Source organism: Ochotona princeps, chromosome 2 (genome assembly GCF_030435755.1).
Source record: "Ochotona princeps isolate mOchPri1 chromosome 2, mOchPri1.hap1, whole genome shotgun sequence".
NCBI lineage: Eukaryota > Metazoa > Chordata > Mammalia > Lagomorpha > Ochotonidae > Ochotona > Ochotona princeps.
Window position 1 is genome coordinate 157,990,196 of NC_080833.1, and position 22,698 is coordinate 158,012,893.

Below are 22,698 nucleotides of genomic sequence, written 5' to 3' on the forward strand. Positions count from 1 at the left end.
AGGGAGGCCCTCTCAGGTTTGAAGGCAGAGCCAGCAGAGCATCACCTTGATCAATTAGAAGCTCCAACATATCATCAGCAACAGTCCAGGTACAATGAAACTGGTGCAGAGTCCACTGATTGACATAGTCCATCTTAGAGTTTCCCCTTGTCCAGTTTTTCGCTGCAAACATATAGCTGAGGTGGTTGATTGATCTACTCCATCTTCCATCTTTTCTTGGTTAATGTTTTGATTCCTCCATTTTGTTCAGGGGAATCCCCAAAGAAACTTTGAGGCATTCCCAGTCCAGGCTCCTACATGTACTACTAGTAAGCACAGTGCCCGCCACAGTCCATCACTCCGATCAGCTGGTGGTTGTAACCCCTGGGTTGGATCTATTCTGAGCCCTGACCTCCATTGGAACTAATGAGTATTGCAGCTCTCCCCGGCTCTGCCCATCACATACTCGTCCCTCACCTAAACCAGTGGGAGGAGTGCTGGTTGGGTGCTGCATTCCCTACTGGCACAGGCCATTTCACCTTGGTGTTTTGTGTTTTGTACTGTTTTTTTTTTTTTTATCGCAAACAAACCTGGCCAGGCCCCCACACAGTTCCAGTGCTTGGGCTTGCCAGTGGATGACGTGAACTGACTCAGCCTGGTCTGCCCCAACCCGAGCCAAGTGTATGCCAGTGGGTCACTTTCCAAAGCCTCTTCTGGGTTGTTTACCTCCATGCTTCCTGTGTTTATTTGTAGGGTCAGTGTCCTGCCAGAGGAACTGTTCAGATTCCTCCATCCGACCCCTTCCTGGTGTCAGAAAGCCACTCAGTTTCAGCTCAGTGTGGCGGCCATGGCAAGATCGTATGCACTGTGGTGAGGGTGTTCTCCTTGTCATGGTGTCCCTGCCTAGGCCCTTGGGAGCCAATCACAGGACTGGTGCTCCTTTTCTAAGGCCTCACAGGAGATCTCCTGACAGCCAGAGCTGCATGGGGCTCTCAACCTGCCTGGCAGGGGAGCTTCATAGGTGCAGAATTTGGCTCGTGTTTAGAGGTCAGCATCAATTAATAAAAGCGAAAATCTGTCTTTGCTTTAGAGCAGCCGTAGGGAATGTCTGACCACTGGCCTATATAAGGCCCTGGAAATCATTTGAGTTGGTCCTGTCAAGGCATGCACAAGCGAGTGAAATACAATCCGTGTGTAGCAGGCTGATTTATAAGTTGATAATTCTGTATGCCTGCAATGTTGTCACAAGTATGGCTCCCTACCCCTGCTTCAGAGGCTAACCTGGGGGAATTACAGATGTGATAAAACAAGCCTCAGTCCTTAAAAAGGAGCCTGACAGGGTGGGGGAGGGCAGGGAAGAGGATGAGACAGGAGAGAGAAGGGAGGTGGGGGAGTGGGTAAGGAGATTTCCAACTGTGTCTTGAATAATTAGCTGCTTTGGGGCAAACATTCAGTAAATATGCATTAAATGCCTCTCATGTGCTTGACTGTGGGCTTGGATGATGAGATCTTATATGGTAAATAATAAAATTCAAAGCCTGATCTTCTGAGAACATGCCCTCCCTGAGGTAATCCCAGAATGCAACTCTAAGATGAGGGTTTGCTCCTGGGCTCCCACTGCCTGTCTGGCTTTGGGCTTTGTCTTCTAGCATGTTGACCAGTGGATTCTGAGTCATGGCACCATGTCTCGTATAGCTCGGAATCCAGTGTACCTCTCAAGGCTCCAGATGGCACTGAAGCAGCAGCCGCGTGAGGGCCTCAGTCCGTAACACTCTCTGTGTGCTGGAGCTCTTGGCCTGCCTGCATCTAAGCACAGGACGGGTTAGGCACAGGAAACACATTCTTGGGTTGATTGCTATGTTGAGAGTTAGAAACAAGCACCTGAAACTTGACCTATGCCACCTTCCAAGGACCCTACCTCTACCTACCTGCCGCAACAGCCAATTACTTTTTCTCAAGATGCAAGCCCCACCAGGAACTCTGAATGGAACATGACAAGCAATTGAGTTGTCTGAGACAGAGACCCAAGCACTTGGGCAGTCCTCCCCTGCTGTCCCCTAGGCCACAAGCAGAAAGCTAGATTGGAAATGGAACCGCCAGGATACAAACTGGCACGCCAACACCACAGTGCAGGAGATTAGCTTGTTATGCCACTGCACTAGTCCCCCACCTGGCTCTCTTAAGACCTGAATTTTCTTTTGCTTTGATATCACTGAGTGGGCTCTGTCCTAAAGCTGAAAAGTGTGGAATGGGGTTGGCTTCCCCCTCATTCCATGTCCCTGTGAGGGGGGTGGGCCAAGCTTCTTGTGTTCTCTGATGCATGAAAGAATTTGAGGACAAGATGTAGCTCAAGATTGGCAGAGAAATAAGGCCTGCTAGAGAGCAAAAGTCCGCACTCGGGGGTAGTGCAGCATGCCTCAGCGTGAGCTGCTTCTCTTATCTGGAGGCAAAGAGGGTGATGCTATGGGTAGAGTTTTTCAGGAAAGGGCGGGGATTGCCAGGAATTGGTGACTGTCCATGCTCTGGCCCTTCACAGAGCTTCGGAAGTGTCATGGCCTCAGGTGCGTAATGGGAGTGGGACTGCCAGCAATGGTGCTTTCTTGTTAATGGTGATTTTGTAATAGGCTCTAGGTCAACTCAGGAAACCACCAGTCTGTGTATATTTTTGTGGGGCAGCGGTTCTGGGAGATCCGTTTTCAGGTTGCTGGTGTGGCTACAGTCCCGCCTACTCTTGTTCTGGTCCTTGGCTGCCCACCTGCAACCAAGAAATGCCTGCGCATTTCTGGCAGATTCTCTGTTCCTTGAGTGTCTTGGATGGAGACCGTGGCATCGTTTCTCATTGTGCATTGGCTGCTTTGACCATCTTCTTTTGCCAAAACGGTCACCAGGTTCCCTCATCTTCTCTCTGTGGAAGGTCCCACCACCTGCTCTTTCTCCCCGCCCCCAGGTCCTGTTCTTCCTGCCTCTGGTTCTTCCTTTGGCCCAGCCCTGCTCCTGCCATCGCCCTTCCCCCTTGGTGGAGCACGTCCCCCAGGTCATTCCTCCACCAGAGACTGGAAACTGTGGCCGGCTCACCAGGGTCTGCCTCCTCCAAATGCTAGCTGCCTCCTGAATTCCTGTGGCTTCCCAGACTGTGTTGTATTTCACCTCCCCCTGGGAGGAGCCCTGCACACCTGCGCCTTCCCACTCTTCTATCTCTCTGACTTGATTCCTGTTCACTTTGATTCTGTCCCCAGCTCCGGCTAAAGACAAGTCTAGTCTCCACGTTGAATGGGAAGTCCAAAAGTGGGACGGCAGGTTCCTCTGGATCCCACATGCTTACAGATCCTGTCTCCATCTGGATTATCTTTCAGACTAGAGGACAAGGAGTACTGTGCTTGGAAGCCACTGTGCTAGTTACAGTACCTAGTTACATTATCTCAGATATTAAAGAATATGTCTTTGGAAGTATTTTTCAAGTTTTAAAAAAGTAATTATATGATAGTTTGATTATCTACTCATAAAATTAAGAATGGAAATGTGATACTATTTTGGTATCCAATCCTAAACAACAGCAAAAAAAAAAAAAAGCCTCATGTTAAAAGAACCAAATAAGAACAAGAGATAAAACTATACAAGAGACATTAAAAGAAACACTTTGAGAAAAGAAAAGCTGAAAATGAAAACTTAAAACCCAGGTAAATAAAGAGAGAAACAGACGTGCAGTGTAATATGCAGGTATTTTGGCTTTTGAGACCATTGTTACTAACGAGCTCTCCGCACTAACAGGAAACTCAGTGGTGGTATCTCCCCACCTTTGGTCTGGCCATGTGTTCTGGTAAAAATGAGAACCAACCTCTCTGACTCACTGCTCTTCAGAGTGAGGAAGATGCAGCATGTCCCAGCTGCATCTTGTCCCATCTTCCACCCTAGACTTGCATGTCTAGAACCACCAGCATAAATGCTCCACAAGAACCAGGAACCACTGCTGGGCTTTCCCCTACATTTGGTCATTTGTACTTATAGGGTGTGCATTTGCATTCATTGAGGGACAGGTACATTGCCAAGTTGGCTCATATCAAGCTTACAGTCCAAGGCCCCCAAGCCTATAACCCTCCTTGTGCAATTGTGTATCTTTGCTTTTCAGATGTAATGAACTTTGCACTTCTCCATGTAAATATATCTTGTCCGGTATCAAGGAAATTTTGATTCCTGACTCAACCTGCTGCTCATCTCCTTGGCTTTTTGCAATCTGTTCATTTTGTGAACGTGGTTTTCCTGTCTTCGAGTCATTGACAGAAACATGTTCAGCAGAGCACATGTGGAGCACTGCATGCTCTTTGTCTCCACATGCCAGCACAGGTCCCTCAGCAAACATCCCAGGTCCTTTTACCACCATCCATAAGGTTCTCAGCATGTTAGCAAGTGCTCACCAAGAATTCCCACACAAGGTGTGGTGCTAAATGCCTTGCAACATAGTGTCCCATTGGCTTCCTCCCAGCAATGGTGGTCCTTGTCTTGTCTCTGCTTTGCAAGTGAAAGATCAGAGTTGAGGCCAGCATGGTGGCTCAACAGGCTAACACTCTGCAAGTGCTGGCAGCCCATATGGGTTCTGATATGTGTTCCAGCTGCCCCACGTTTGAGCCAGTTCTCTGTTAACAACCTGGAAAAGCAACGGAGAATGTCCCAAGTCCTTGGGACCCTGCACTCATATTGGAGACCCACAAGAAGCTCCTGGCTCTGGATCAACTCAACTCCTGCCATTGCAGCCATTTGCGGAGTGCACCAGAGGATGAAAGCTCTTTTTCTCCCTGTGTCTCTCTGTTAATCTGCCTTTCAAAGAAAAATAGATACATCTTTTTAAAAACATCAGAGCTGAAGGAGCTTTGGTAGCTTGCCCAAAGTTGAAAGTTTCCAGAGGTATTCTCCAGCCTTCTACACCCCACAGATGAACACCCAGCAGTAACACACACATGCTGCTTAAAGGAGTTCTCTCTCAAAAGGAATGGAAATGTTTCACAGCAGTCCCCCCAGTCGGTCTACTGCCTAGTTGTCTGAGCTTGCTTTGGCTGCCCTGCCAGCTTCCTGGATGATGTAAACACCAGTAACTTGCTTTGTGCATGGTTCTGCAGGCTGCAAAGCCTGAGATGAAGGTGTCTGTGGAGTTGGTTCCTCCCACAGCCTCTGTCCTTGGCTTGTGGCTGGCATCTTCTCCTGTGTCCTCAAGTGGCCTCTTGTGTGTGTGTGTGTGTGTGTCCTAATCCCCTCTCCTTACAAGTACACTAGGCAGTGTTCCCTCTGCTAGCTAATCACATACATCTTTAACGGTCTTATTGCCAAATACCAGACTGTTCTGAGGTCCTGGGGGTCAGGACTTTGGCATATGGACTCAGGGGGGAGGGACAAAACTCCGCTCTGATGCTGGTCCATCTTCACATACTCCTGGTTATTCCCATTAAAGCCTCTAGAACAGTTGCTTGTTTACACCAGGATGTGAAGTGCATGCTTATGTTTTAATTCTTGTGTCTCTTTAGTCATTTTAATTTCAACCTCTTCCTATCCCCACTTTTTCCTTGACGTGACTTGTTCCTAATAAAGTATTCTTCCCCACGTGACCACACTTCCTTTTTTAAATACTCACAAATGACCTGTGTGGTTGAGAATTTTGCCAGAGCCAAGGGTAGGTCACCTGCCTTCCCATTTTATTGTCCCACTAGGTAGCCTTGCGCAGGCTGCATCTCCGTGATGCTTCAGGGAACAGCTGGTGTACTCCATAGTCCCACTGCAGGACTGCAGAGTCAGCTGGAGAGCCCTTCACACCCTGCCTTCCTGCTCCTCCTCCCCTTTTACTCCTCTCTACCTTTCCTCCTTGTTTGTTATCACCCCCGCCCCATTTCTCTTTAGAGCAATGAAGTAATCATGGTGCTGATCTCACCATTCCAAAGCCATGGTTAGGATCACACTTGGGACAGTTAGGGAGTCTCCTTAGTGACCCTGTGGTTTCTAGTAGGCCATGAGGTTCCAAGGTTGCCATTTTGCAAGGCCTTGAGTCTGCAGAAGGCCACCCACTGTCATCCTGCAGAGCTTATAGTAATAACAGCTTCTTGGATGCCCACCTCCTAATTGCTTCTGTGTTACCTTCAGTGACAAGGGGCCTTGGGTTGCAGGTAGAATGAAGTTTGCTTACCAGCTGACTTTGAGTTAGGGCAATTATCCGGGTGGGCCCAGTTCACTCACAAGAGCCTGCTTATGTGTGGAAGAGGGAGATGACAAAGGGTCAGAGAGCTGCATGTGAGAACAGATCAACTCACCATTGATCTTGGGAGATGGTCCCAGAGGAAGCCAGCCCCACTAGCCTGAGTACTACCTCCAGCAGAGTGAAATGATGAATGTATGTTTTTTAGACACAAATGTAAGCATTTGGTACAGCCACCTGAGAGGCTCACACACCGAGGATGAGCAGTGCTTGCTGTGGTGGTGGGCAGAGCTGGTCAGCCAGGTTCCCACCTGCTCCTCGGGCTGTTGCCTTCACACCCAGTGATCTATGCCGGCACTGTCAGAAAGTGATCATTAGCATTTGGGGGTATGTTTCTTTGTGGAATATGTCACTGGAGATAAGGTCACTTGCACATCTTGTGATGGGAAAGAAGAAAAGCTAAGGGAGTGTTGTTCAGATGCTTCTTAAACCAGAAAAGAGCCCTATCATTAGACACACACTTAGGGACGGCCTAGGGATCAAAAGGCATAATCTACTTTCTATTTACATATGTATTTGCATAAATATACTTATATATTTATATGTACATTGTATTTATTATACATCATATATTTCAATATAATAGATGGATATATTATGAATGAATATATTTGCATCTGATGGGGGTATTAGATGTTGAGGTCTCTTAGGAAAGGTCTAGCCAGCTGCCCCGGCTCAGTAAAGGAACACTCCCTGTCTGCTTCTCCCTTACCCACACTGCAGCCACATGCCTCCACTCCAACTCTGACACCTTCCTGGCTAGAGCCCACACATTCCTCCACATTTCCCTTTTGGTTCCATTGAGGCCTTCATTGCTCTGTAAGACTATGTCTCGTGGCAGGAGGCTGCCTGGGCCATGGTGGGTTTTTATTTGTTTGTTTTTGTTTTTTTTTTTTTAGATTTATTTATTTTTATTGGAAAGGTGGATATACAGAGAGGAGAGACAGAGAGGAAGATCTTCCATCCGATGGTTCACTCCCCAAGTGGCCGCAGCGGCTGGAGCTGAGCCAATCCAAAGCCAGGAGCCTCTTCCAGGTCTCCCACGCGGGTGCAGGTTCACAAGGCCTTGGGCCGTCCTCAACTGCCTTCCCAGGCCACAGGCAGGGAGCTGGATGGGAAGTGGGGCTGCTGGGATTAGAACCAGCACCCATATGGGAGCCCAGTACGTGCAAGGCGAGGACCTTAACCAGTACGCCATCGCGTCGGGTTGGGCCACGGTGTTTGTAACTTGTACCTTTGCTCTGGTCATAGATACAAACATGTCCCTGGAAATGTTGCTTCTGCTTCGTTTTCCTTTTATTTCTTCTCAAGATTCTCTATTCCCTGCTCTCCCATATCTCTTTGGCATGCAAGTGATTTGCTTTGGGGGCGTCTTTGGCCATTCCTCCACATCTGTCCATCATAGTTTAAATCTACTAAATTAATTGGCAAATTTTCAGCAAAGTGTCTCCCTAAACTTTTCCAGAGACGTCCTATTGGCATGATCTAGGGGATGGAGTGTGTCAGAAATAACGGTCTTGTTCTCAGAACCATTTTAAAGTGGCAGAGGTCACTGCCATCCCATGACTGTCGAAGATTATACTGTCTGTCCACCATCACACCCCCAAAATGAATGTTTATCTCATTAGTCAGTACAGAGACAGACCAGAATTTTTTTCTGATGCTACCATCCAATTTCAATAAAATGTAAAATTTTAGGTTACAAATTGCCATTCCACTTGAGTTTAAGCTCCCTGGAGGCCAGTGCATTTGTATCGTCTGTGTGTCTTGCTTTCCTTAATCTCACCCCTAATGAGTTACCAGGCTTTTCAAAGCACAGTTAACAATCAGTGTGTGTTGATTGATGGTCTCTGGGTAGAATGACGCAGATGGCATGGTCTTGCTTGGCTGATATCTATACTCTTATTATGCAAAATTGTTCTTGTGCATGTGCAACTAAATTACAGCAAGCAAACCACATCACACTGCCCTCCCTTGTCTCTTTGCCCTCTGCATATGGAGATGATGCCCGATATCAGCCAGGCACCGCCACCACTGTGCGGTGGCATCTGAGCAGGAGCTCTTTCCACTGAGACACCTGAGACTTGTCTGCGACTCTTGGCAGTGCAACTCCCCTCCTTGTCCTGCTCTGAGGCCTGGACAATGGGGTATTGGCTGATTTTCATAGAATCTTGATTTCAGTTTAGCTGGCCAACACCCCTATGATCCTCCCCATTTGTCAAAAGGTGACTGAGGGCATAGTTAACCACCAAGAAGCAAGATCAGAAGTGAGGAACCTCACTCCTGGTACTCCCAGTTCCTCTAGTGTCTGGAACAAGACCCAAAGCAGTAGCAGTTCAAACAGCAGAACCTTGACTAACTAATGGTCTGGGAGTCCAAAATCAAGATGTGAGCCAGCCTGGATTCTCCTGAGGCCTCTCCTTGGCTCGTTGATGGCCATCTTCATTTCCTTAGAATTCTCAGCAGACCTTTCTGAGAACAACACAGCACAGGCTTGGATTGACACCTGTGTTTTGACTCCACCTGTGCTGCATCCCCCTACCCGGCAAGTCAGTAATCCTACCTGGAGATTGATTCTTGAAAGATCTGTAGGGGATTCTGTTGAAATGATTCAAGAAATGAGATACAAGACCAAGACTTTGTGATGGCAGCATTCCAAGCCTCTTTCAGGGCTCTGAGACTCTGATGGAGTGTTCGGTCAGGGAGCCAGTCACTGGCTCTGAGTGTGTCTGATGTCTCACCAGCAGGCAGCATGCTTTCTGGGCAGTGTGTGGGAACAGGTTTCCTTTTCAGCCCATCTCTAAATGTAACATGGTTTTCAGACCTGAGTCCTACCACAGTTAGTTCACATGCAACTTTGTGTGGTGATCCAAGGAGACCCACAGCACAGCTCTGCTGCTTGTCTTGTTAACGTTTGAAGGCCTTGAACATTTGAGCTAAGCATTCCCTGGAGGTTTTAGTGGAATTCCTGCTTGCTGACTCAATGATGAAAGGAAGCATATGGAAAGAAGTAGGAGTGAGCCTTCTTACCAAAGACTCACCTCTTCAAGGCAAGTGTGTTGCTGATCTTCAAGTTCTCAGATCTGCAAAGAAACACAACTGTTAGCTTCTTGGAATCTTGAAACAAATATGTTATCATAATGTACTCCTTTGCTCAATTGTGACAAGTCCAAATAAAGAAAGTCATTTTCCTGTGTGGTTGACTAGAATCATTATAGAATCATTATACCAGTATTAACCATCAGTATGTTGATAGCAGTGAGCACTTTAGGCTATTTCTCTGCAGTATACCAAATCATCATGGACCCCGTGAAACTGTAGGAAAAACTTGTGGTTACTGATGATATTTGCTGATTGTGCTCTGTTGCACAAATTCCCTTAAAAGTCTTGACCCTCCGTGAAAAATGCTGCAGCGGAAGTGCTCCAAGTAGCCACAGTAACCAGAGTTAAGAATAGGGCACCCACTTTAATTGATCGGGTTGACAGGGTTTCCCCAAGAAGCCGAGGAGCTTGACTGGACTATAAGATGTTGGACTCTATGTTTAGTTTATGTTTGCAAAGAGGGAATTTCAACTGTACTTGAACTGCGGTTATGCAACAAGGTGGAATAAACCACCATGGGGGAGGGTGCTGGGAGGGGTGGGGAGAATCCCAGTACCTATGAAACTGTATCACATAATACAATGTAATCAATGAATAAAAAAAAAGAATAGGGCACCCAGCCAGAGGAAATGACCACCTCTGAGTCTTCCCAGAACATTGGAATACCTATAGAGCCCCCAGGGGAATATGTGGTGGATAGCAGAACTCCTGGATGGAGACATTTGTTAATTACTACTTTAATTTTGTCTGTAGCCAAATTCCAGTGTTACCTAGTGACTCCTACAGGAAACCCTAATTTAGAACTATACTATTGGAATAATATAGGGGAAATCAGTGGAGAGAAAATCTTAGAGCCTATGGAACTGTATCATAAAATAAATTAAAAAGAAGCCCTAATTTGTGTTATAAGCCACAAGTTTGGGGGGTTCATCCACTAGCAAAAATAAGATTATTGACCCACATATATAGATTTATTCAGACAATAAGCATGAGGCATAAGGACATAGAGAGTCATGTTTTAAGATGATGTTCTAGATAAAGAAGGTTCCCGCCTGCCCCCACTGGATGTGCTTGGCTGGGACATGAGAAGACTCTAAAATGTGAGTCCATTAAGCTCAACATTTTCTAAAATCCATCTTATAAGATCCTTTGTCTCAGCAGGAATCAGAGAGAATGCTGGAACTTGTTTCTCCTGTTGGCATTTATGAGAATAATTTTGTATTTACTGACAGTACAACGTACCAGGGATGCATTGGGAGGTTTGCATCCATCTATAATCTTGAATGTGTTCCTAATCCTTGCTTCATGCCATTTGTATATGCCACTTATTATAGCAATCCTGTGAGTCAGACATCATCATCCTACATTTTGTGTGACAAATATGACACTTTAACATAGTAATTTTCAAATACCTCTTGATTAGGGCCCAGCATTGTGGCATAGTGGACAATACTGCCGACTGTTAACACTGGAATCCCATATGGTGACTAATTGGTGTCCCAGCCACTTCACTTCTGATCCAGCTCCTGATGATGGTCTGGGAAAAGCAGAAGATAATGATCCAACTGTTTGAACCCTTGTACCCATGTGGGAGACCTGAATGAAGTTCCTAGCTCCTGCCTTCTAAAGCCTGGCCAGCCTGGGCTGCTGCAGCCATCTGGGGGAATGAACCAGTCGATGGAAGATTTATCTTTTTCTCTCCCTCTCTCTCCCTTTCTCTTCTTTCAAAGAATAAATGAATCTTAAAAAAGGAAAACTCACTTGGTTAGCAGGTGACCAGGCTGAGTCAAAAACCTGTGCTTGCCCACTGGTGATGTGGCCTTAAACAGACACCTTATCTGATCTTTCAGAGACTTGGTTTCTTCAAATAGGGAAAACACTACCTATTCTATCGGTGGTACAGGGATCCAGGAAGATCAAAGATGATCTGTGTTGAAATACAGAGTATCAAAGAAATTTGAAGTATTCCTGGACAAGTATCACTAAGCATGAAGGACACTCAGTAAAGAAACTCCTCTGGAGGGTTCCTTGTAGCTTCTTTGGGACACGAGCTCTTCTCCTTTCCTCCCTATTAAGACCTGTGGTTGTAGATCTTATTACAAGAGAGTAGTTCAAATAGTTATAGGACCAGGGTTTTTTTTAAGGTAAATTTCCCTCTTTTCCTGGCTGCTAAGCAAGTTCTGCAGTAAGTTTTTAAAGAATATACCCACTTCTCCATTGAGTCACTGCCTAGATTGCCATGGATTGTTGCCCTGTGACTCTGCTCATTGAGCTATGTTGGTTTCCAAGGGAGGTGCGTATAAGTGTAGTTTATACCGGAGCTAGGACAGAGCAACCTTGAATAAATCAAGCATAGGTAAGACTCTTGGTGTTTGCTCATGAGCGAAAACCAGAGTGCATGGCCTCCTTCAGTGAGTTCCTTACCTCTGCCTTCCTTTCACAGTGTAAAAGATAACATCAGCCTTCCTGAAGTTTGTATTTGGAAGAATCTGTTTTGGGGATACAGTCCTCACCCCTTTAAAAACATGGAGGCTACCTTCCAAGACGAATAGTGATGCTGAAAACTACAGACAGCACCAAACATACATACTTTGTTATATAAATGACAAGATTCAATGTAGAAACTAGACACAAGAGATTGCCAATAAATCTGTATTCTAGAGTTTAGCAACCTCAGCATATAATCCTTTTCTGTCCTTATTAAACTGAAAATGTTTACCTTTTCGCTTAGAGGAAGCACTTTGGTGCTTCTCTTGTGCTTTGGGGCCTCTGTTAAGTAAAATAAGAGTTGCCTGAACACTGGCAGTGAGATACCATGATAGTCTGATCCTGGAGAAGACTCCTGAGGGACTAAGCAGCTGGTAGTGTAGACAGTGCGAATACGCTGGAGAGAGGGGTGATTCATGACTTGGTCAGGACAGAGTGTGACAGCTCAAGATTTCATCCTGCTCCTCAGAGCAACAACCCACAGCTTACAATCTATGGATTATTTTTGGAAATTTTCATTTTAGCCTTTTTCAGAAGTTGGTTGACTAAGGATAGCAGCAACTCACTGGAGGAAGGATAGAAATAAAGAAGAGACGACTCCTGGGCTCAGAGCCTGATGTCGTCCTCTCATTGGCTCTTGTAACATCTCTTTTTTTAAAAAGGTGAAGAGGAAAAGTGAATCACAAAATAGTTGAAAAATTTGCCCAACCAAATGAAGATCAGCTGACCGAGCAATCGCCAACCCTGTCACAAACCCGCCCCTCTCGTGTTTCCAAATTCAGAATGGTCCATTTTGGTTTTCAGATTTTTTTTTTTTATTTTTAGTGGAAAGTCAGATTTACAGAAAGAAGGAGAGACAGATCTTACATCCAGTGGTTCACTCCTCAAGTGGCCACAATGACCACAGCTGAGCCGATCCGAAGCCAGGAGCTTCTTCCGGGTCTCCCATGTGGGTGCAGGGTCCTAAGGCTTTGGGCCATCCTCGACTATTTTCCCAGCCACATGCAGGGAGCTGGATGGGAAATGGAGCAGCCAGGATACAAACCAGTGCCCATATGGGATCCCGGCGCATGTAAGACAAAGACGTTAGCCACTAGGCTATGGTGCCAGGTCCAGAAGGGCCTATTTTTAAAACCCAACACCTTCACTATGAATTTTTAAAGCCGTTTATAGGTGCAGAATCAAATGTACACTCACCAGGTGGAGGTATTCTATGGTTTTTGCAGCCCTTGTCCTTCACTCAGTGTGGCCCTCAAAGGGTGACTGGACCAAGGGGAAATGCATTCTGTAAAGGCCTGCTTTACAGAGGGCTCTGGCGCTGTGCCCCTGTGCTGGTGTGTGGGCTTGTGGTGGATTGCCTTGGCAATACTTGCAGAACCAAGCTTACACGGTCAGGATTAAGAAGCTCATTCCCAGTTTTCCAATGAGGAAGACATCCACTCAACCCACTCATCCACTGCACCCAGGAGAAGCCCAGCTACCACCATACTGTTGCATGCAGCTGGCAGGGCTGGGTGGTGCTGACCCCTGCAGGAGGAGACACCAAGAGGTCTCTGTGTGCTCCTTGATCTGTGCACAGCACAGTCTGAGCCTTCCAAGCCTGCCATACCCAGAAGCCACAGACTGCAAGCTGTGGTTTTCTTCCCTTAGTAAGATTGCTGGTGTGGCGTTCAATCTACTAGCACATTGGTTTCCAGGAGATACTTTCCCAGGCTCCAGCCACTATGACTCTCCAAAGAGTTTTCCTAGAATTTGTTGTTTACCAAATTCAGTAGCAAGGGCGTCAAAATGGCCAAGTGGTCTAAGACACCAGACTCAAGCTCTGCATCATCAAATTCAATAGTTTGGCATACTTAGTAAACTCAAAGGCTAACGTTCATCTTAGTAAGACTGCTGGTATGGTGTCCAATCCCATAGAATACTGGTCTCTAACAGATGATACTTTTTGAATTCAAGCCATCAGGGAATTTCCCTAGCACTAGAATTTGTTGCTTAAAAATTTCATAAATTCATATGAAAGCAAAGCTCAGTACCTTCGCTTTTTTTTGTTTTGTTTTGTTTTGTTTTTTCTAATTTTACTTGTTTGAGAGACAAAGGGTTTCCATTTGCTGGCTCACTTCCCAAATGCCTGTAAGGGCTGGGGCTCAACCCAGGCGTCGCATGTGATTGGCAGGGGCCCAGCTGCGTCATCACCCACCGACTGTCTCCTGGAGCTGGCATCAGCAAGCACATGGAGTCAGGGTTGGATGTGGACGGTGAGTCCAGGCACTCCTGTGCAGGTCGCGAGCACCTTAACCTTTCAACCAAGAGGTCAAATGCCCACCCCAACAAAGAGGTTTCTTCGGGCACATCTCTTTGCAATAACCAGCTGACGGTGCCTAAAGTGGCAGCCCCAAGCAGAGAATAGGCATAGGAGAGGAGAAATTTCAGAGAGGACAATTGTTTTTAAGTCTTTTGGCAGAAGGCAACAGTAACAGGAGCGCACAGTCACAGCCAGGCAATCATTCGAAATACTTAAGAAAAACCCGAGCACACCTACCATCAGGACTTTGTTTGGGCTTTCTCTCGCTTTCGCACCACAGCCTCTTTTGGATCCCCGTGATTGCCTTAAATGCTCATCTTTATCCACTTCCTCGAATGAAGGCAATTCCCATGTCTCATCGTCGTGTATCTTACAGTCAGCCAGAGAGTCGCTGCTTCTGCGGAGGTCGCTGGTCTCCACATTCCACTTCCACATGGGGAGGGGAGATGCTGCTGGCTCTGTGCTGGCCTCTCCACGGTTGGGCCTCTTTCATAGTTGCGATCGTTAGGAGGCGTTTCCTTCTGGGATCAGATCTCTGCAGGAAGTAGTGTGACACAGTCGAAACTAGGATTAAAAAAAAGAAAAAAGAAAAAAAAAAACGCTTGCCACCCTGGAAACCTGGATCTTGATGGCTGCAGCCAAAATCGTCTTTATTGTCCCAGAAGAAGAGAGCTGTGTTGGCATCACTAGAAAAGTAGTCACCAAAGCAGGAAGACCTGGGGGTGAACGGCTGTGTCACTCTGGGTTTTCCACACTGGCAGAGAAGAGAGCAGGTGGCCTTCCTCGAGCAGCTGGAGCCAAACTCTTCTGGTGGCCCTCTGTTTAGCTTTACCAGGCTGAGCACTGCCCTGCCTAATCCCCCTGGGCTTCCCATGAAGGGTCCTGATTTGAAAATCCCTGAAAAGAAGGGAGAAAGAGGCTCAGAGCGAGCAGGAGCAGGATTGTTCCAGACCACAGTGACGGCTGAGTCAAGGACCCCATGGATGTCGTCTTGACAGACCCTAAGGACCATTCATCCCCCGTTCTCTGCTGGGTTTCCTCCTTAGGCCCAGTCTGACATCGGTGCATCTGCACCTGTGTGTTTCTCAATATTCGGCATTTTCTTTTTCTCTTGCTCTCCTTTTAAGGCCAAATTCCCATCATCTTGGGGATTTAACCACTTGTCAACCAAAACTTTGTATGTTGGTTGCTGGCCATTGCTGAATATTCATGTTTATACAGCTGCTCTTCAGATTGCAGTGGAGTTAGGTCCCCAGTATACCAGTGGTGAGCAGAAAACTTCCTGAATCAAAGAAGCCTAACTCCTCAAGCATTGCTCAGTCTAATCCACCTTGAATGGAGGGTTCACTAGTCACGTAATCTCTTGAGAGCTGACAGTGAAAGGCAGAATGGCTGTATATGTACACTTTTACACTGTTGTCAAGTTGCACTAAAGAACATCTTATCAGTTTATTGTGTGTTGTTAAATACATCTGTTAAACACTATATAAAATACTGCAGAGGGCCCAGCGTGGTAGCCTATCCTTGCTTTGCACACGCCAGGATCCCAAATGGGAGCCGGTTCTAATCCCAGTAGCCCTGCTTCCCATCCACCTCCCTGCTTGTGGCCTGGGAAAACAGTCGAGGACGGCATAAAGCCTTGGGACCCTGCACCCACGTGGGAGACCTGGAGAAAGAGGTTCCTGGCTTCAGATTGACTCAGCTGTGGCCGTTGTGGCCACTTGAGGAGTGACCCATCAGATGGAAGATCTTCCTCTCTGTCTCTCCTTCTTTCTGTATGTATGATCTTGTAATGAAAATAAATAAATCTTTACCAAAAATACTACAGAGAACACCTGACTTTGAATTTTGCATAAGCAAAATGTCCACATCCCTAAATTCTACCAAATGAAAATGTTGCACCTATTCCCCCTTGGCCCTGTTTGTGTGCCTCTTACACTGAAGGATCCTGAGTGATCGTGGGAAAGGGAGTGCTGTCATGAAGGTGAGCAGAGTCCCAGGAAGCGGCCGTGCGCATGGCCTTTGGGCCTGAGCAGGTGAAAGGCCGTGGCCGTACTGCGAACTGACCACTGCTCTTGGCGTTGCTTGCAGATGACCACTCCAGGATCCTGCTGAAATCAGAAAACAGCCACAGCAATTCGGACTACATCAATGCCAGCCCCATCGTAAGTACGCCTCGCCCCAGGTTGGCTCTAGGCTTCTTCTCTGCACACATGTGACCTAACCCTGCTGAGAGTTGTGAGCTAGTGACTGGTTTGGACTGGGAGGATTGGGCTGAGGCCAGTCCCCCTCCGCCCCCAGCTTCCTGAGCTGTCCTGACAGCCCCTTCACCAGGCATAGGCTGCTTAGAGAGTAAGTCATTTGAGTGCTCAGATTGGGTGATAATAGATCCAGTGGCTGTAGAGTGTCCAGCAGTGTGGTAACCTGTCAATGAACTTGCGGGAAAACTTCAGTTAGTGAGGGTCTCCTCCCTGAGTCAGTTATTCCCCACTTTACTCAGAAGCATTGGAAAAATCAGACCCAGTCCTTTTTTTTTTTTTTTTTTATTTTTTAACAGTGACATTGAGGCAGGCTCCAAATTGTAGCTGCATTTCCTTTAAGCTTTTCCTGTGGGTGGGAACATTTCTTTATTGTTTAAAAAAAAATGCTTTGTGGTCAAGATTCTCATAGGTGCTATCTTGTTAGCAGAATGAGAGAGGGTTTTGCATTCACAGCCAGGTGACAGCTTCTCTTGGTGCCATGTGCCATGGGGATCCCCAGCAACAAGGGACTTCCATCTTCCCAAGGCTCCTTGCCTGCCCACGGCATGAATCCCATCCTGCCAGCACCTTCTGAATTCTGGAGCCACATGACCGTTCTCCGGTCTCAAGCCATAGAGTTGCAGGGACCAGAAGAGGAAAAAGTCAGTTCTGGCTCAAAGTCATCCAAGACAGGGTGGAAGTCGGTGATCGAGGGGCTCTCAAGCCAGGTTCTGTGAGGACTCAGGCTGGCTTTTTCAAGTTAGAATGGTGGCCGGTGGGAGAGAGTAAAACCCACTGACAAGGGACAGAGCCTTTTCTCGGAGACCATGGTTGGTGGTGTGTTAACACCAACGACAAAGAAGAGATTTCATGTGGCTCTGTTGTGCTGTTGTTGGTGGTGGACTTTTCCCCAACCTTAAATGGATTTTCTCAGTTTTCGTCTCCAAGGAAGGATCAGGGTATCTCATCAAAATTCCAGATTTGCATTCAGCCAGATAGCATGTCTGCAGGAGGAAGTGCTTAAGGTCACTGGTGATGCCGAGGACTAAGAACGTGGGTCTGCTCTAGAAGCACAGACACATGCCACAGCCCCTTTCATCCCCATAAGAGAAAGCTTTGGATAAGGTCGTTGGTGTGTGTGGTCGCCAGCGGGAGTCCCTGATGGCACACTGTCCTCGGAGCCCATTTGTTGGACTACAAGCCTATTTATTTCGGAGTTCCTTTTGCATAGAGCTGCTTATTAGGGCTTCCAGGTGCTGTGGCCACTTCACATGCTGCACAATGAGCACGCTCAGCTTTGCAGAAGTGAATTCTGAGTGAAGAGCTCATCTGCACCTACTGGAGCCTTGTCTTTTATTCACGCGCTCCTTCTTCAAAAGAAATCACTTCTTTACGTCCAACAGTGGTAAACTTCGATAACCAGGCCTGCGTTTATTTCAGAAATTCTAGTTTGGGACCAATTAGTCTTTCTCAATAAGAGTAACTTAAAAAAAAATAAGCTTCATTGGTTTAGCAGCCTTGTTTTATGGATGGAGCAGCGTTTCTAGGGAAGCTAGGTTTTGTAAATGCCTGGGTTTTCTCATTTCAGAATGATTGATGGCAGCTAAAAAGTGTCTGAGGAAACCCTGTTGTGACTTTTCCCTGGAATAAGTCATCTTATGAGATCAAAATGAGGACAAATAAAGCACTTTCAAGTCTAAGAGACTGGAAGTTAGTGTCGTGGCCTGGAACCTTCTGCGTGTGTAGCAACACGCGGATGTCTGAGCTGCTCTGAGCAGCATTCAAGACTCAGTGTGGGCAAGCATGCTCCACATAGAAGCCGCCCCATCAGCAGAGACCATCTGCAGCCAGTGCGCAAACACGGGCCCAAGAGGGTGCATGAGTGTCTGTGTGTGTTGGATGCCTGCACATCTCCCTACCACTCGTGCAAATTCATAACGACCTCCCCAGGCTTTACAAGCCAGGAACTTGGGTCAGAAGGTGACTCCAGGAGAGAGAAGCAATTTTTACAGCCCCCTTTATATTTTTCCATTATTTCATACCGCAATTCTTTTTTTTTTTTCAAATTTGAATTGGAAGAATGAACTAGAGGAAATTCATGTAGCCTCTTCTCTCTGAAATAACTGAAAGCACAATGATAATGACCTTCCTAGCAGCCGTTGAATGAAAGGCTTACAATTATAGCACAAGAAGACCCTGGCTGTGCAGAATAAAACTATGATAATTACGTCTGTCATATTTGTACTTAGTGCTCATTAAATTCCAGGGAAGTCATCCAATAGTAAATAATGTGCAATCTTTGCTTTTAAATCAGAGGTCATGAAAGGAGACGGGAGTTCTGCTTTCCCGCATGGGGTGTCTGAGAAACCCATCGGCTACATTTAAAACTCAGCTTGTTCATTACTGAGGATGCCAGACGGAGCAGGGTCATCAACACACCAGCTTGCCCAAACACAACGTGCAAGTCTTCTTCCTGGGCGCAAGTCCGAAATTCCCTATGATACTTAACAATAAGCTTAATCCTTCATTCTACTGTTTATGAAGGAAGGAAACACTGTTCAAGGTTTCAATTCAAAATGCATTCGATTGGGTAGGGGCAGAGTGGGTCCTCATAAAAACATGACAGCCACAATGTCCCGACAAGCTCAAGAAACTGGACATAACGGGGAGCCAATTTTATCATTTTCCCAAAAATATTTACAACCAAGCCTGTGTGCTTGTTTGTGGTTTATATTCAGTTCTTACATACAACGCATAACCTCACAGTGTGACCCCCAGTCCCTTCCCTGAAGTTGGCTAGATCTTCTCTGAACCAGGGTTGGTTTGGGCAACTCACTCTCCGCCCACCTGCACATTGGCAGGGTCCTGGAGGGTCGCGGGGCTTGCCTGATCAAGGTTTTTGGATTTTAGATCCTGTGGTCTCAATGTGCTGAATGCTTCACTTTGAAAAGCAATTGATTTGGAGCATTGGGGAAATTATTGCTAAGGGGTTTTTTAATGCAAATTAGAGTTTGTAAAGAATGAGCCAGTCACTCCTACTTATTTAATAATTGCCATCCCATAGCTTAAAGCAAATCACTCATTGATTCTTAATCATACATTTAGAAATACATAAGAATTTACTTATATCGTTTCATGTTATGTCTCTCTAAAAATCAGTCCACTAAGGGATAATAGATTCAACACACAAAAAAATGCCACTTAGTAAAAGCAGAATTATACTTTTCATCGTCATTAGATCCTTGTACCCTCTGACCATCGATCTGCATCAAATCACACAGTGGCATTTGTGATAGCACTTCTCCCGACAAACTGTGTTTACTGCAGCAGCCACCACTGGGGGACCAAGGGTTATCATACTACAGCCTTATCCCTTCCAATGCCTCCGCTGCTCACCCACAGGGGGAAGCACAGAAATTTGGTGCTCAGCCACTTCAAAGTTCTTCCCTGTGCAATTCACAAAAGAGAGGACAGCCTGGTACTAGCGGTGCCCAGGCCACCAGCAGCCCAGTGTTCCACTTACTAAATATACAGGCTTTCAGGATGACAAGCAAAACGTCAAGGCAGGCACACACACACACACGAGTCTGCATACATATATATGCACATAGAATTCCAGAGCTCAGGGGCACTTAGAGGACATATTGTGCAAACGTCCCACTCCCCAACAACCCTCATGTTCAAGACTTTGAGACTGAGCCCACAGACGTTAACTGACATTTTCTGTGGTTGTGCTGTGCGTGCCTGAGACTAAAACATTCACATGATTGAAAGCGTATTACAAAGACATGGAAATTAATGAGAAAGTAAGAGGGCACAGTCAGGCACAAAGAGCAGAGGAAGTCCGAGAACGCGTCACCAGACTGGGGGAGACGGATGAAGACACGTGTCTGTCATGTTGGGTTTGTCGATTACATCCTCTTGTTGGAAAACCCAGTGTTTATAGAAACTTATGTGATTTCCTCCAAAGGTGAAGCATCCTCAAAAAGTCCACGGAAAATGTATTTTGTAAAAATAAATATAAAATAAATGATGCCAAGGTTTTCTTTTTTTTTTTTTTTTTTTTTTTTTTTTTGGTTTGCACCAGAATAAACTAACCTTTGGATTCCATTTTCCGTGAACTCTTTGAAGCACCCATGTATACTTATCCTACCTTGAAAACCTTAACTGTTACCAAACTGTTTAAACAGTCGCTTCACTTTTACTCGGTAAAGACAGCATGGTATGGCTTTCTGTTCCCTTATGTTTCCTTGCTACCCCGAGTCCTTCTGCCCAGAATTATTTTCTGTTCAACTGAATGTGCATAGAATGAAATAATTGTGATTGTCTTCTGAATTATTGTGAAGTTGATGACACATCTCCCAACCCTGTGATCATTGTGCTATTTGCTGCTTTCCCAGTGGCAACCACGTGACAGCCGTGGAGCTGGAGGGAGTTGTGAGGGCGGGCCCTGAACTCACTACTGGTGATGCCACTATTTCCCCTCAGCCTCTCCAGCCTTCCTGGCCTCCATCCGGGATGGTTGAGTAAGCTCATGGGTTGATCGACATTTGAAACGTAGCGCAATGAAAATCTACCCCCAAAAGCTGCCTGGCTGATCCCTTTCCAAAATTCTCTCCACAACTTCAGGTTCAGTTCGCGTATGACACATTCTGAAAGCAGCCCCAAGGTGAGAGTTTGAACATGCCAGCAGTTGTGTAAGATGTGTCACAGTCCAACCTGCTTAGGAGAAAAAGCACAGTGGAGAGAGGATGGCGGTGCTCTCCCTGTGCCGCACAGACGGCGTTCTGGAAATAGCTGTCACCCCCAACAAATGCAGATTTCAAAAAAAAAATCAAAACTTATTTCTGCTAAGCACTTTTCCACTGGAGCATTTTCATTGGGGCTTTCAGTGAGAGTAACATAATTTTACCTGTGTTGTCTGTGTTGTGGTGGATTTCAAAACGAGGTCCAGTTTTAATTATGAATCACTAAATTAGATGCACGAAAAGCTTTTGTTATTTTTATGTATTTATTTATTTATTTTTGCTGAAACCCCCCCCCGCCCGCCACCAGCCCCCGGCTAGCGTCATTGTGTTGTTCTGTTAGAATAACTTACATCTGTTCCTTTATGTGCCTTCGCTGTTTTATGGCACACATAATTATAAGGTGCATTCGGTGCATTCTTTTATGCTGAGAGCCATCATCCTAGAGAATGCTGCTGGGCTGTGCGCAGACTCACGGGGTCGCTGGTGGAGAATTCCTGCCTCGAGCCGTCTCTTGCTCCAACCCACAGGCAAAACCAAGCTGTAGGGTGGCACCATGATTTCCCAACAATGTCCCCCCGTGGCAACTCAGAATCACATATGGTTCAAACGTTCTCATTGTGGGGGGCTGTTGAGAAATGGAACCTTAATCATGATCTGTAAATACAGAGCATTTGAAATCTTACGCCACGCCCTGACCTCAAAAGAGTAAATTTTAGTCCTAGACATGCGAGGCTGTAGATCTGACAAACGCACAACTGTCTTACCGGAAGGTAGGATGCTTCCTCATGCTGTCTCCTGGGATGTAGGGAGGGCACCTGGCCAGTCTTGGGCATGTGAGTGATGGCCAGGACCTGTCAGTGGGAGACAGTGTTGGTCTGACCATCTTCTTCGATGTGCTTTTAATATTGTTCATTTCTTGTTTGTTCTCATCCCCCCCAAACACACTTTTTCTTTTTCATTATTTGAAAGGCAGAAAGGCAGAGAGAGAAAGAGGAGAATTTGAGTCCACTGATTCATTCCCCAAATGCCAGCAACAGTCAAGGCTGGGCAAGCCTGAAGCCAGGAGCCAGGAGCTCCACCTGGATCTGCCATGCAGGTGGCAGGGACCTGCATGTGTATCAGCAGGGAGCTGGATTGGAAGTTGAGGGGGGACTCAATCCCAGGGATTCCATTATGGGATATAACTGTCCGTAAGGAGTGCCTTAGCCCACCGCACCACAGTGCTTTCCCTCGTGTTCCTTTTCAGCTTTTGTCTGCGTAGCCATTCTTCAAAGTACGTGTTGTAATTAAGAACCTTGAAGCCATATTCCCCAAGTTAGAGTTAGCAGGATGCCTGCACATAAATCAACTGGCCGGAAGGTTCCCAGTTGCATTCTTTGTTAGAATAGGAAACGAGTTCCTGTGACGTTTCTGCCACCTTGGCCTTGCTCAGACCCCAAACGTAGCCTTTGCCCGAGCTCCTGCTTGCTGAAAGGAAACACAGGCCCTCCTGTGACGCTAGCTTGCTGTTGGGGATCCAGGAGGCATGTGTGTCCATAGGGTCTTCACTTTCTGCTAACAGCTGAGGTTTGATGCTTCCCAAGGTCAGCACCCACAGTCCCAAGC

General features: G+C 46.4%; 1 protein-coding gene across 1 annotated transcript in view; it reads left to right on the plus strand.

The window, feature by feature from the left end:
* The window catches only part of PTPRN2 (protein tyrosine phosphatase receptor type N2), a 1,038,500-nt gene that overhangs the window by 967,853 nt on the left and 47,949 nt on the right, over positions 1 to 22,698 (plus strand). The window contains exon 17 of the mRNA XM_058660653.1: positions 16,197 to 16,270. Coding sequence (XP_058516636.1) covers positions 16,197 to 16,270 — 74 coding nt within the window. The remainder of the gene's footprint in view (positions 1 to 16,196; positions 16,271 to 22,698) is intronic.